The sequence below is a fragment of the Sinohyriopsis cumingii genome, chromosome 4, assembly GCF_028554795.1.
Source record: "Sinohyriopsis cumingii isolate HCF-2022 chromosome 4, ASM2855479v2, whole genome shotgun sequence".
In the NCBI taxonomy this organism is placed as follows: domain Eukaryota; kingdom Metazoa; phylum Mollusca; class Bivalvia; order Unionida; family Unionidae; genus Sinohyriopsis; species Sinohyriopsis cumingii.
In genome coordinates, this window is record NC_142964.1 from 23,479,860 (window position 1) to 23,496,065 (window position 16,206).

The window sequence follows — 16,206 nt, forward strand, 5'->3', positions numbered from 1 at the left end:
CCAATGTCACAATCGATTGTTTTTTATTGGGGGCATTGTTGGTTATTTAAACTTGTATATACAACCATTGGTTTGGAGTGGAGAAATTCAGAGGCCCCATGAAAGGAAGCCACAAATTTGATATAAACTGCACTGAAATTTATCAAATTCAATGTCCATATTGACAAACCATATAAACAGTGGATTGTTATATCATAATCCGCTTAGCTTTACATCTAGCATGAATAATGTATGTTGTGAGATATCCGTTTTTTTATTGTTAACATTTCTGGTAACGGAGATGAACTGGATGAGGTATTATCTCGTAATCTATCTTTCATCGTGTTTTCATCCGCTCACAAATAATTAATATATTTACACAGACTGACATTTGTATGTGGATGGTAAGTAAAATTCCTATTCTTTTCACTCAGAATTAAATCCTTCAGAACACTCCCTCACATTTTCTGTAATAATCCCTATCATCAGACCAGAACACCTGTGTCTCTATTGTCTGTTGACCCTTTGTTAAATTTCTGACACATGCGTTTAAGGCAGCATCACGCTGCCACCACAAATGTAAATCAATCATGCAATACAATTATTTGATGTTGCTGCCACAATAAGAAATGGGCATTTGTTTGGTATTCCAAAGCTGTCCTTCAGCAGTTACTTCAATAAAGCATGCACCCTTTATCAAAGAAAGCCGACTACAGTCTTCAATAAAAACAAAGAACTTTTCTTCAAAGAAAGTCAGTACCAAACTTAATAAAAAGTAATGGAATCGGATGGATTTTTGCATTTTCTAATGTGACTGGAACATGTTAACTGTGCTGTGAAAGTTTCCTTTTTGCAGGGAAAAAGTTGATGCTTACAAATGCTACCAACGGCGGCTTAAAACGCAAACTAACTTTTACAGACTTAGGATGTACTGAAAAGTAAACATACTTCGTCATTCGTTACATGATTGTGCTATGTTTTTCCACTGAATTCAGACCAATATGACCTGTGACAAAATTACTGAATATTTTAAATCTCTGTGTGTGCATATTTTTGATGAAATCACTTGTATCATGGATTAAATGTATATGATTAGATTTGCAGGTGAGTACACGGTGTTGGTACTCTCTCTATTCATGCTATACATTAGACATGTATATATAAACAATATTCATGTACATGTACCAATTCATGGTTCTCTAAATAAGGTAAACTATTATATATTCCTTCTCTGTTTTCACTACAGGTGTATTTCTCATTTAATATACATCGATTTAAGATGGCAACTGTGCCGATGAAGCATGTATTTTACTACCCGCATTTATTACCAACCCCCTCCTGCAAATTATTTGGGGTACATGCATCATTTTCTTCAGCTAACTGACCTGGTTGCTTATAACACAGCCGGGTTCTATGGCTCCTGACTACCGTGTTATAGCGGGGTCACACTGTATTATATAAAATAATTTTAATCAACAACCTGCTTGTTTTCTTCAAATTCTAGCTTGCTTAGTAGAATGGCTTGTTGGAGATCTTTCTCAAAATTCTCTGTGGTGAGCTGCAAAGACCAATTGGACAATATATTGACAACAAATAAAATACTAATGATTGATCTTATAATATTTTCAATCAATTATTTTAGCAATTAAATGAGAAGACTGATGAAGTGACCTGAAAAAAGTAAATTAGATCAGACTGCCCAGATAGACAGTCATATGTGACTTGTATAAAAGGTCAATGTGTTTGCCAAGATAGACAGTAACATCTGACTTGTATAAAAAGTCAATTATATGAGTTTGCCAAGGTAGACAATCACATTTAACTTGTATAAAAATCCAACCTGATGAGTTTGCTGTTGTTGTTGTTGTTGTTGTAGGGTTTAACGCCATTTTTCAGCACACGATAGGCCATATATGGCGGCCAGTATCAATGGTGGAGGAAGAACCCGGGAAAACCCCGGAAAGAACCACCAACCCACGAGAAGCTACTGGCAAGCTTTCTCACATACCCACATTGGCTGAATCCAAGACTCGAACCCACGCAGACAGAGGTGAGATGGCAGTGGTCCGTAACGGACAGCGCTTTAGACCACTCGGCCACTCGGGGCCCCTGATGAGTTTGCCAAGCTGGACAGTCCCATCTGACTTGTATAACTATCCAATCTGACAAGTTTGCCAAGCTGGACAGTCCTATCTGACTTGTATAAAAATCCAACCTGATGAGTTTGCCAAGGTAGAGAGTAAGATCTGACTTGTACAAAGAAATAATCTAAATGGGTTTGCCAAGGTAGACAGACATATCTGTCTAGTATAAAAAGTCATTTATATGAGTTTGCCAAGTTAGATATTAACATCTGAATTGTATAAAAAGTCAATTACATGAGTTTGCCAAGTTAGATATTAACATCTGACTTGTATAAAAAGTCATTTACATGAGTTTGCCAAGGTAGATATTAACATCTGACTTGTATAAAAAGTCAACTACATGAGTTTGCCAAGTTAGATATTAACATCTGACTTGTATAAAAAGTCAATTACATGAGTTTGCCAAGTTAGATATTAACATCTGACTAGTATGAAAAATCATTTACATGAGTTTGCCAAGGTAGATATTAACATCTGACTTGTATAAAAGTCAATTACATGAGTTTGCCAAGGTAGATATTAACATCTGACTAGTATGAAAAGTCATTTACATGAGTTTGCCAAGGTAGATATTAACATCTGACTAGTATGAAAAGTCAATTACATGAGTTTGCCAAGGTAGATATTAACATCTGACTAGTATGAAAAGTCAATTACATGAGTTTGCCAAGGTAGATATTAACATCTGACTAGTATGAAAAGTCATTTACATGAGTTTGCCAAGGTAGATATTAACATCTGACTAGTATGAAAAGTCATTTACATGAGTTTGCCAAGGTAGATATTAACATCTGACTAGTATGAAAAGTCAATTACATGAGTTTGCCAAGCTAATTATTAACATCTGACTTGTATAAAAAGTCAATTACATGAGTTTGCCAAGTTAGATATTAACATCTGACTAGTATGAAAAGTCAATTACATGAGTTTGCCAAGTTAGATATTAACATCTGACTTGTATAAAAAGTCAATTACATGAGTTTGCCAAGTTAGATATTAACATCTGACTGGTATAAAAAGTCGTTTACATGAGTTTGCCAAGGTAGATATTAACATCTGACTAGTATGAAAAGTCAATTACATGATTTTGCCAAGGTAGATATTAACATCTGACTAGTATGAAAAGTCAACTACATGAGTTTGCCAAGGTAGATATTAACATCTGACTAGTATGAAAAGTCAATTACATGAGTTTGCCAAGTTAGATATTAACATCTGACTTGTATAAAAAGTCAATTACATGAGTTTGCCAAGTTAGATATTAACATCTGACTGGTATAAAAAGTCGTTTACATGAGTTTGCCAAGGTAGATATTAACATCTGACTAGTATGAAAAGTCAATTACATGATTTTGCCAAGGTAGATATTAACATCTGACTAGTATGAAAAGTCAACTACATGAGTTTGCCAAGGTAGATATTAACATCTGACTAGTATGAAAAGTCAATTACATGAGTTTGCCAAGGTAGATATTAACATCTGACTAGTATGAAAAGTCATTTACATGAGTTTGCCAAGGTAGATATTAACATCTGACTTGTACAAAAAGTCAATTACATGAGTTTGCCAAGGTAGATATTAACATCTGAATTGTATAAAAAGTCAACTACATGAGTTTGCCAAGGTAGACAGTAATATAATTTACTTGATTGTCTTTATTGAGGTAATTAATGTTAGCCAAAATTGCAAAACAAATGCTACATTAATAAATAATAAGCACCTGAGTGAAATATAAATGATATACATAACACATTATGAAATACATCAGTATTATACATCACCTGAGTGAAATATAAATGATATACATAACACATTATGAAATACATCAGTATTATACATCACCTGAGTGAAATATAAATGATATACATCACGAACTACATCAGTATTATATACATTAGAGGTTACATTGCAAGATTCTTGGTATTTCCATTCTATGTTTATGACCATAAAATAAAATTTACATTTACTTTTCCTCGGTAGGGCAGATACACATATGGTAACAAGCATGTGAATGAGTGAACAAATATACAATGAACAAATAATGAGCTATCACTATGTCAGTATTGTTTGTAATTTGTTTACATGAATCATGGAGCTTGAGTGCATATATTTAAGTACACACGTACATACATTAAAACTGTATATATTGAGTTAAATGTACATGTTTGCAGTGCAGATAAAAACTTACCTTGTGAAGGGTTTACAAATTTTTTTTAGGTAACTACTGTTTACAAAGCAATTCAAAACCTCAATGCTCGCAGACAAACTGGTATTCCATTTTAACATCACTATCACAAAAGAAACTATTAATTCGCATTATGGAACAATGGGTTTCTATAAATATCTAGATATCGTTCTCAGACAAAGGCGAATTGAATTGTTTGAAGACCCTTAATCTATCCAATGTCAAATTTTGTTAATGTTCGCATTCCTGGTTTGTATGTCAGTATCAAGACATCTTTGGTTGAACAATTTAAAAAATATAAGTTCATCTCCTTGTCGTATCAAGTCTCTACAAAATCATATAAAATGAGTAAACATTCGATTTCATGAGCCCATATCATACATGATTGTTACCAATGTAGTTGCATATTAAAACAAGCTCTTGGAAGTCTACTGTTGAATATTTGGGTCTTTTCAACAGTATTTTATTGGCTTCATAATATAGATCGACTTAAGAATATTTCTCCATAATAGGGCAGGTTACAAATTAGGTGGATGTGATGCAATGTGTAATGGCATCATGCCTAAAAACAGCCTGTGTGTTCAGTGTCATTAATCCTAAGTTTCAATATGTGGAATTAACTGAAGACGATGTTTGCAGTGCAAAATTACCGTACGGTCTAACAGATAATCTATCTGTTACACAACTGAAAGGGTGGTTACAATGTTATCACGTAACAAGTGGAAATCAAAGTAAATTTATGTTCTTTATTTCCATAATTTAGGCTGCTATCCAATAATACATACAAAATAAGTCAAAATATTGGAGAGCAATGCACTTCTTAAATGTACAGGTTTCATCTAGATAATAAATGGTATACACATTGTGAACTTTGGAATGAATTTAAACAAGAATTTTTCTAAATATTGGCAAACCAATGTTTACATTAATAGGTTTTTCTCTAAAATGTTGGCAAATTTAACAAAAAGCATGATGTCCATTAAGAACAAGTAATAATCTATTTCTGGAACAGAATTTTAAAAAACCCAACTTTGAAGCCATGTCACCTTTATATCTACCTGTCACAGTATTAAGTTTATGGCTAGAATATTATAATATAGAAGAGTCCAGATGAATGTTGTTGTTACTTTTGTTGTGGGCTTAATGCCATTTTTCACCAAATGAAGGCTGGCTATATATGCTGGTGAGTATAAATGGTCAAGGAAAAACCTGGCAAAATCTCTAAAATAACCACTGACCCACAGGAAGCAACTGGCAAGCTTTCTCACTTACCCACTAGGCCGAGCCTGAGACTTGAACCCACACAGACAGAAGTGACATGGCAGTAATTGGTAAATATGAGTGCTTTAGACCACTCAGACACCTGGGTTCCTCTATATCAGAGATGGGCAAACTTTCCAGTGCAAGTGCTGCATACACAAATTTACGCCTTGTCATGGTTCGTATAGTTCATTAAATAATAAATAATTGAAATAGCAAAAACAAAAGGTTTTTCGAAATAACATCATAATTAATTTTCAGTTGTTAATATTTTGTTAATATCTGAAAACTTAAACTTCAAAAGAAGCACATTTATTTGATAAACAGAGTAACATAAACAGAGTCAGTGCGAATGATGACTTGTTCCTAGGCCACATGAAAACCCTTGGTGGGCCGCATGAAAGCCCTTGGCAGGCCACATGCGGCCTGCAGGTCGTCGTTTGCCCACCCCTGCTCTATATGAATGTAAAGGGTAATCCTCTGCACAGACATTCTCAGCATTCCATAGTGAACTGTATTCTTTATAATGAATAGACCGCGTTGACTTGTTTACTTTCCAAGCCGTTTAATGTGCGAAAAAGTTTTAAATCATGCATATTTTTGGCTCAATAAAAATTCACACAATCTTCAGGAATTCCTCCATGGCTGCATAGATTAAATTGTAACTATGTGCCCTAAGATTTGCTGAAACTTTTTTTGTCCTCTAAGTAACTATTACTGAGACTGCTATTTAAAATATATAATGCATTTCCAGTCAGTACTATAATTAGAATGAACGCACAATGAAATGGACAAACAAGCAAAGGTACGTGCATATGAGATACCGGATATACTTGCGTATAAGCCTATTCGCATATAAGCTGACCCCCCAAAATGAACAGGTATAAACACTAAAAAGTGCATGACCCGTGTATAAGCCAACCCACAACTCCGAGACATCACAAGATGCACACAGTAAGTTCTAAATGCATTTATTTAGGCAAACTTATATTAACAAAAAGTACACATATGCTTATCCTGGGAATGGCATGTATGATTATTAAAAAGAAATGGTATAAACTTGTTTGAAAAGTAATTTATTCAATTTTCTGTTTTCTTATTGGTTCTGCCTAATTCAGATTTGTGTATAGTTTCATCAAACGATGACAAGAATTGAGCAACTGTGAGTTGCTGTAACACTACATCTCCCTTTTGACTCAATTATTGTTTGTTTATGCATCATTGCATTTGACATTTTATATCAGTACACCAGTAATTACGTTTTTATTTTGCCTTGAAATTGTAAATACCTAACTCATTAAAATTTGATCCCAGTATGACAACGCAACAAACAACAATACGGTTTGATTTAACGCTTGCAATTAGGCTACTGAACATATTTACATAATAGTGCCACCGCATGTACATTGTAGGTTTGAACACACGCTGAATGAAATACATCCCTTAGAGCTGAATCATGGGCACCACTGCACTAAACTTTAATGATATCTCCAAAATACAATAATAAAGTTTCAAACATAATCCTTCTAAAATTATGCTAATACTGTAAAAGCTGAGTTGTAGTTTGCTTTGATGTAAGCGATCTTACACCATACCTGACAACTCTCATGCCAGGAGAGAGAAAAAACTCCTGAATTTTGGGGTCACTCAACACCTACCTCCCAATTTCATAATATCTCCTGATTTTCACAAAGAACTCCTGATTATTACATTATGTGATCGATTTTAATTTCTCCTAAAAAAGAAAAGACCTACATAGATATATCATATGCAATCCATGGAAAGCATGTTCTGTTGTATCACCTGTGAATGTAAGACGTATCACATGTTAATTATGTTTTAGTGCTATGACCCTGATGCCCAAAACATAAATATCAGCGTTGAGGTCTAACATATAGGACTATTGTGAATATTATCATGACAAAATAATTTGTCTAGAAAGAATTCGCTTCTTCGCTAAATTGGATGTTAAGTTTAAAAATTATTCACGTAAATTTATGATTTTTTTTAATCTACAACAATACAAAAATCAGAAAATAAACCAGAACAAAAAATAAACCACAACAATAAAATTATCGGCAATTAATTTCAATCCCAAGAATTATCACAGTGAATGCTGTAGCTCCATTCCCACCAAAGAAACTTACACGAGTGAGCATCTGGCATTTTTATATCACATATACGAACGTTAATTACCATTGTTAAATTAAAACGAATGAAAATATAAACCATGTAGCATATGTGTCCTCAAAAAATGAATTAAAAATACATATTCTTTATAGTAGACAATACTAAATGCCTTACGAGTTGACAAAAAGGAAACAACGTTGGATATACAACAAGGGGAAAAGATGGCGTGTCACAGGAAGAAACTGCACAGCCTTTGTGAATTTCGCCCATATTAGACTCGGAAGCTGGATCAATATTTACTGAAAATGCTTTAAAAATGCCTGGCCTGTATTGCTGTCGGAAAATGAAAGACTAATCCACCAACTATCAACAAAGGAGATGCCGAAACATCAAGCTTTAAATTGTGTGGAACGTTTGATGTTGTTAAGCCAAAACACGAAACATAGATTGATGATCTTAGTTAATCTATGATGAGAATTTTAGACGTTACTATTACCACTCTTTGTGAACATGTAAGTTATGTTGGTTATGTGCCTTGTACAATTAAACGTGCATACCTTTTCATAAATGTTACCTCAGTTTGTAGGATTGCTTATATCATTGAAAATGAGTAACTCATGAGGGAGTGATTCAACTTAAATGAACCAGCTATAAAGGACTTGCTGAAAAGTTATCTTGAAGAATTCAATTTGGTCGAAATCAGATTAAAGCTAAATCTTTATCTAATACGTTTGGCAAGGATTTAAGTGAAGCTATGCATGCTTTGCACTGTGTAAGTACTATACATTATAGTTCAGCCTGGTCTCCCGGGTAAACTCAACTGGCCCATGAATTTTGAAGTCTATAAAAGTTTACCTTTATTTAATTTCATGTTGGAGAAATCAGAAAATATGCACATGCAAAATAATAACAAAATCAATCATAGTACTTGATAACAGTTTAATAAGTGTCGGGTAATAGCAAATGATTTTTTTTTACATGCATGTCTTAGGACACAGAAAAAATTTATTTTTTTGTGTTCAAAGATTTACAGCCTTTACAGTAGTCAATAAAAAGACATAACTGTCAAATTTAGACACTGGCCTGCAGATAAGCTGGCCCCCCATTCTTCCAGGCCTTTAATTTTTCCTAAATCATTCGGCTTATATGTGAGTATGTATGGTAGTAAGTAATAGAATAAATAGATGTAACAATAAAATGAATGAAATAAATAACAAATGAAGGAACAATAGACAAATTTGATAAAAGACAGACAAACAGAATTGCAAAATATATTAATTTACAAAAGAATGAGAATAAATAAAAATTATTATCAAGGACCAAAATGTTTCAAAAAATCAAACATTATGATTTAACTGAAACCAGGAATAGAAATACAGGATTCAAATTATGACAATGAATACTGAATGGAAGTTTTTATTGACTATTTTGTTAGACTGAACAATAAAACAATTATCTTCGTAGCCAAATGATAAAAGGTATTTGAAAAGATAGTCATCGAATACACTACAACCAATGGTAATTCATTCTTGTGGGTATATGGTATATCATTTATGTAAATGATCACGTAAGAATAATAAAACTCACTTTCATAAATACATAATATATCATTCATGAACCACGTAAATTATCACAAAAGAATATTGATAACTCGTACACTAAAGTATGCAAACATTTACTGGAGCACTTTGTAAGGACCTAACGCTTTAATCTTCAAATTCTTTTTGCATGCTACAAAAACTGTTTGCACACAGCTAATCCAATAGAATCTAGAGCAGACTCAGTCCAGTCTTTGTACATGAGGGGCCACATTGCATTTTTGCTCACTCGCTAGGTCATTTGTAAGCTTAGTCTACATTTTTCACTAACAGTTGGCACAAGTTAGGAAATGTTGGCAGGCTGGATAGAAACCTTTGGTGGGATGGATTCTAGCTTGTGGGCCATGTCAGAGTACCTGATTTAGCCTGACTCAATGCTTTCATTCACAGTCCCTCTTAATACTAAAAATAATTTTTTTGTCAAGTTTAAGGATAAAACTAAACATAACGCTAATAATAATGCTCTAATACAAAATATGTTAGGTATATGTATGATCAGTTTTAGTGTCCAAACATCGGGAATTAGTGTATGATCAGTTTTAGGGTCCCAATACTGGGCCTTAGTGTATGATTAGTCTTAGGGCTCCAACACCAGGCCTTAGTGTATGGTCAGTTTTAGGGCTACAACACTACTTCCAATAAAGCCAGTATTGTGGTTATGTGCCCCATAATCTGGATCTTTGTTGTTTTCCAAACAGTTCAAATTATTACAATTTAGGTAATTCCAAAATTATGCATCTCTAAAATTCCTAAATTCTGGTGCCTAGTAATAATGCAAAGTTTCAAAAGTGACACTTGCAGCCACATAACTTCAAAACATTTTGAAAGCTAATAATGTAAATCACATAATGTAGTAATTAGTAGTAGTCAGCAGTCTACATTCATCTAGCAATGTAGTATGAATACTGTAATGTAGTAATTAGTAGTAACCAGCAGTCTACATTCCTCTGGCAATGTAGTATGAATACTGTAATGTAGTAATTAGCAGTAACCAGCAGTCTACATTCCTCTGGCAATGTAGTATGAATACTGTAATGTAGTAATTAGCAGCAACAAGCAGTCTACATTCCTCTGGCAATGTAGTATGAATACTGTAATGTAGTAATTAGCAGCAACAAGCAGTCTACATTCCTCTGGCAATGTAGTATGAATACTGTAATGTAGTAATTAGTAGCAACAAGCAGTCTACATTCCTCTGGCAATGTAGTATGAATACTGTAATGTAGCATGAATACTGTAATGTAGTAATTAGTAGCAACAAGCAGTCTACATTCCTCTGGCAATGTAGTATGAATACTGTAATGTAGTAATTAGTAGTAACCAGCAGTCTACATTCCTCTGGCAATGTAGTATGAATACTGTAATGTAGTAATTAGTAGCAACAAGCAGTCTACATTCCTCTGGCAATGTAGTATGAATACTGTAATGTAGCATGAATACTGTAATGTAGTAATTAGTAGCAACCAGCAGTCTACATTCCTCTGGCAATGTAGTATGAATACTGTAATGTAGTAATTAGTAGCAACAAGCAGTCTACATTCCTCTGGCAATGTAGTATGAATACTGTAATGTAGTAATTAGTAGCAACAAGCAGTCTACATTCCTCTGGCAATGTAGTATGAATACTGTAATATAGTAATTAGTAGCAACCAGCAGTCTACATTCCTCTGGCAAAGATAGTATGAATACTGTAATGTAGTAATTAGTAGCAACCAGCAGTCTACATTCCTCTGGCAAAGATAGTATGAATACTGTAATGTAGTAATTAGTAGTAAACAGCAGTCAACATTCCTCTGGCAATGTAGTATGAATAATGTTTATGTCTCACCTCTTTATCCACTTTTTGCCATTGCTCCCACTGTTCCTCTGTAACATTTTTATTGCCTTTGGCCTTAGCTTTTCCACCTACTTGAACTTCCCAGTCCCCTCCACCGCTGCCAGGATTACCCTACATTCAAACAAAGTCTTCATTTTATTAATGCCAGTAATACAATCAATTATTGTGCAACATACCAACAGACTCAATCCAAAACAGCAAAGCTTTCCTGAACATACTAATGTTTTCCTCTGCTTAAATAGAAAACATGGCCTATACTCAAGGGTTCATAGAGATTTTTCTAGCTTAATGTTACCAACACTATACACACAAGGATTTGTAGAGATTTTCTAGCTTATATGTTATTACTATATACACAAGGGTTCAGAGGTCTTTCTAGCTTAACATTACTACAACTATACACACAAGGATTTTTTGATATTTTTAACTTAATGTTATTACCATAAATACTAGACTTCAGAGATTTTTCTAGCTTAATGTTATTACCATAAATACTAGACTTCAGTGATTTTTCAAGGTTAATGTTATTACCATAAACACTAAACTTCAGAGATTTTTCTATCTTAATGTTATTACCATAAATACTAGACTTCAGAGATTTTTCTAGCTTAATGTTATTACCATAAACACTAGACTTCAGTGATTTTTCAAGGTTAATGTTATTACCATAAACACTAGACTTCAGTGATTTTTCAAGGTTAATGTTATTACCATAAACACAAGACTTCAGAGATTTTTCTAGCTTAATGTTATTACCATAAACATTTGACTGCATAGACTTTTCAAGCTTAATGTTATTACCATAAACACTAGACTACAGAGACTTTTCAAGCTTAATGTTATTACCATAAACACAGGACTTCAGTGATTTTTCAAGGTTAATGTTATTACCATAAACATTAGACTGCAGAGACTTTTCAAGCTTAATGTTATTACCATAAACACTAGACTGCAGAGACTTTTCAAGGTTAATGTTATTACCATAAACACTAGACTTCAGTGATTTTTCAAGGTTAATGTTATTACCATAAACACAAGACTTCAGTGATTTTTCTAGCTTAATGTTATTACCATAAACATTTGACTGCATAGACTTTTCAAGCTTAATGTTATTACCATAAACACTAGACTACAGAGACTTTTCAAGCTTAATGTTATTACCATAAACACAGGACTTCAGTGATTTTTCAAGGTTAATGTTATTACCATAAACATTAGACTGCAGAGACTTTTCAAGCTTAATGTTATTACCATAAACACTAGACTGCAGAGACTTTTCAAGCTTAATGTTATTACCATAAACATTAGACTGCAGAGACTTTTCAAGCTTAATGTTATTACCATAAACACTAGACTGCAGAGACTTTTCAAGCTTAATGTTATTACCATAAACACTAGACTGCAGAGACTTTTCAAGCTTAATGTTATTGCCATAAACACTAGACTACAGAGGCTTTTCAAGCTTAATGTTATTACCATAAACATTAGACTACAGAGACTTTTCAAGCTTAATGTTATTACCATAAACACAAGGTTTCAGAGACTTTTCAAGCTTAATCACCAAAGGATATTACCCTTCATATAATCACAAGAATATAACTTCTTCCCCTGTTTCACCCAATTTCTTTACTATTCAATTAAAATTATGTCCTTATTTTTTTAATTTAAAAAAGTTAATTCTACTTCAATTACCAGTTCAGATTATGGGAAATTTGAAAGTACATGTAACTTCGAAAAATATTAAAGTTTCCAGCAGCTTGAACATACTTCCCCATTCTGCTAGTCTCAATAAATCCTAAAAGCTCAAAACAGTGCTGCAAATTTGCTTAGATAAGGTTATTAGAAAAACTATTACAGAAAATACTACACTGCCTTAGATTTGGCTTTTGAAAATTTATATTATGACATCAAAACAAGAGGCCCAAATGAGCCTAATAATGCTCAACTGGCATATAAACATTAATTCAACAGTTGACCATTTCACTCAGCAGGATTATGCAGTATTGCAAGTATAGACCCGATCTCCCAAACTTCATATCTTTATATTACTTGTAGTACTATATCCTATCAAAATATACACCCTATCTCCCAAACTTCATATCTTTATATTACTTGTAGTACTATATCCTATCTTTCTAAAGATAAGAACATAATATAAGTAGTTTTCAGACTGGTAACAAGCTTGGCAAATCTGAAACAAGATTTCATCATGATTATGTGTACATCTTGCTCATCACTAAACCCACCCAACATCTTGATAATATAGGACCACTGAACAAGCTTGATGGAAACCTGACCAGATATGTAGTTGCTAGACTGCTGACAAGCTCAGCCAATTAGATGCAAAATCAGGTCATACGATAAAAAAAGATCTGTTCAAAGTCTGATAAAAATCTGGTCAGAAATATGGCTTTAACAATGGCAACAAGCTCAGCCAATCAGATGGAAGCATGGACCATGTACTTTAGTGAATTCATCCAAGATCTTGATGATACAAATTTATGTAATTAATGTCTGATCGGCAATATGCCTGCCACCGTCGTAACAAGCTCAGTTAAAATAACATCACTTCATTAGAATGCATGGATCTAGCTCATTATTAACCCCTTCAAAGATCTTGTTGTTATAAGCATCAGGTTTGATCAAAACTGGATTAGAACTGTGGCCTACAGAGTTGTAACAAGGTCAGCCAGTCAGATAAAAGATTATATCAGTAATATGCATGTATCTCGTTCTCTACTGAACCCATACAAGATCGAAATGAAATAAGCCTATTAAAAAATCAGATCAAAAATGTGGTCTGTAGAATGTTAACAAACTCTGCCAATTAAATCCATGATCATGTCTTTAGCATGTATGGATCATAGAGATCAATGAACTTCTGACTGGAGTACTCTGAGTACAGGCAAGAAAAGAAATGCTTACACATCAATTCCTTTACGTAAAGAATGCCATCTTCACGAAGCAAAAGTTTAGTTTGCATAGATTGAGATAAGCGACAGTAACAGCTACGGCTAGAAGAAACCAGTGCTGATTAGGAAACACCTGCCCCACAAACCACATAAGACAGGTGACCACTACATACAAGGCATTTATATAGGAACTTTTCTGGGGGGTAGGGGAGTGGTTTAAACAGTATTTATTTACAGAAGTCACCATGACCCATAATCAAATGAGAGAAATAGAAGATTTAGCATAAAACATAACCTCATTTCAAGCTCTTTTCAGTTTCTGAGAATATATTTTGTACAGTCTAAATGGGATTAGAATTGCCATTATGAACAGGTAACCATTAGGACTGGTTTGACTGTATTCCAAGTTTCAAAATTAGATCTGGAGGGACAACTGATGATGTATGACAGATGCAGGGCCATGCCATAAGCTCACTAGGCCCTATGGTGGGCATGTGACTTGTAAATACAGTATATAAATACAATCCAGAGGCTGTTTATGATTATGTTATGTATATCTGTATGATATACCTCACCTTGTCCAAAATTGTATTTATGGTATTCCTGACCACTGACATTTATTGTGTAAACATAATACATAGCTAATATTTCTCCGAGAGAACAGGTAAAATAGTCAGATCATTATATTGCAGGTAAACATGTTTATTTGAATGAGTGTAGATTATAGGTTTTACTTGGAAATTCCTAAACTTGTTGACAAATTTTTAAGTGTTTTAGAGAGGAGGCAAACTTTTTCACAACTCTGAATGTGTTAGAGGAGGTTGACATACATAGGGTCTCTATTATTGTGTCTTTGCTTCTTATATTCAATGTCAATAAACATGTTTATTTGGGCCAGAGTCTATGGCATTGGAATCTCCCCCATGACAAATTTTGGTCTACCTGATTTCCCACGTATTTTATATTAATTGTAGTAACATATTTTATTTTGCTGACAACTTAAAATTTTCAAGAAATGAACTGTTGACCCTCATCCTGGTTCTATGTTTTAGTCTTAGTCTTGTATATAATGTTGTTTACTTGAGAAATTACTCATTCTTGCCTTAACATCTTGAAGCAGAATCAGTCATATTGTTGTGTTCAGTTTTTCATTTGGATGGATTTATTTACTGGAATTACAAGTACTTAGTAATATTCTTGGACTGGACAATTAATTTGGAACAATAGTGAACTCAAACTAGAGCATTTTGGATTATATTATTTTGATACATCAAAAGACTTTTAGCACATCACCACACTTCAGGCCACTGGCAGATTTGCACATTCAAGATACAGACACATTCAACACTGGAATTTATTTGGAACTCTGCTTGAATTCAATTTGTACTTGTGATTTTGCTTTTAGGACTATTTGGGATTTAATTCAAGATACAGTAAGGGAAGTATATTATTTGTTGAATTTTACAAAACTTGTTGGTTTTGCTCTTTATGTTACTTATTTTGAGGTCATAGAGTTATAACAGTACAGCTAATAATGTGTTATGATATAGCCAATAATGTGCTATGGTACAGAAAATAATGTGTTATGGTACAGCCAATAATGTGCTATGGTACAGAAAATTATGTGTTATGGTACAGCCAATAATTTGTTATGGTATAACTAATAATGTGTTATGGTATTCTGGTAGTCAATAATGTGTTATGATATAGCCAATAATGTGTTATGATAAAGCTAATAATGTGTTATGATATAGCCAATAATATGTTGTGATATAACTTAAAATGTGTTATGGTATAGCCAATAGTGTGTTATAGTATACCAAATATTGTGTCATTTTATATCCATTAATGTGTTATGATGTAGCCAATAATATGTTATGATAAAGCCAATAATGTGTTATGGTATAGGTAATAATGTGTTATGGTATAGCTAATAGTGTGTTATGGTATACCAAATTGTGTCATTTTATATCCATTAATGTGTTATAATGTAGTCAATAATATGTTAGACCCTGATGGAAACTGATAGAATTTACATAAATTAACAGCTGACCATTTCACTAAGCAGGTTTATGTAGTATTGTAAGAACACATCCTATGTAAAACTATTTCCCAAACTTTACATCATGTTTAACCTACTTTACAATAATTTTATAAGAA

At 33.3% G+C, this 16,206-nt stretch overlaps 1 protein-coding gene across 1 annotated transcript in view; it reads right to left on the reverse strand.

The window, feature by feature from the left end:
- Nucleotides 1-16,206, reverse strand: part of LOC149800813 (uncharacterized) — a 72,569-nt gene that overhangs the window by 47,999 nt on the left and 8,364 nt on the right. Inside the window, exons 2-3 of the mRNA XM_089954808.1 lie at nucleotides 11,126-11,245; nucleotides 1,460-1,537 (exon numbers count right to left, since the gene is read on the reverse strand). Coding sequence (XP_089810934.1) covers nucleotides 1,460-1,537; nucleotides 11,126-11,245 — 198 coding nt within the window. The remainder of the gene's footprint in view (nucleotides 1-1,459; nucleotides 1,538-11,125; nucleotides 11,246-16,206) is intronic.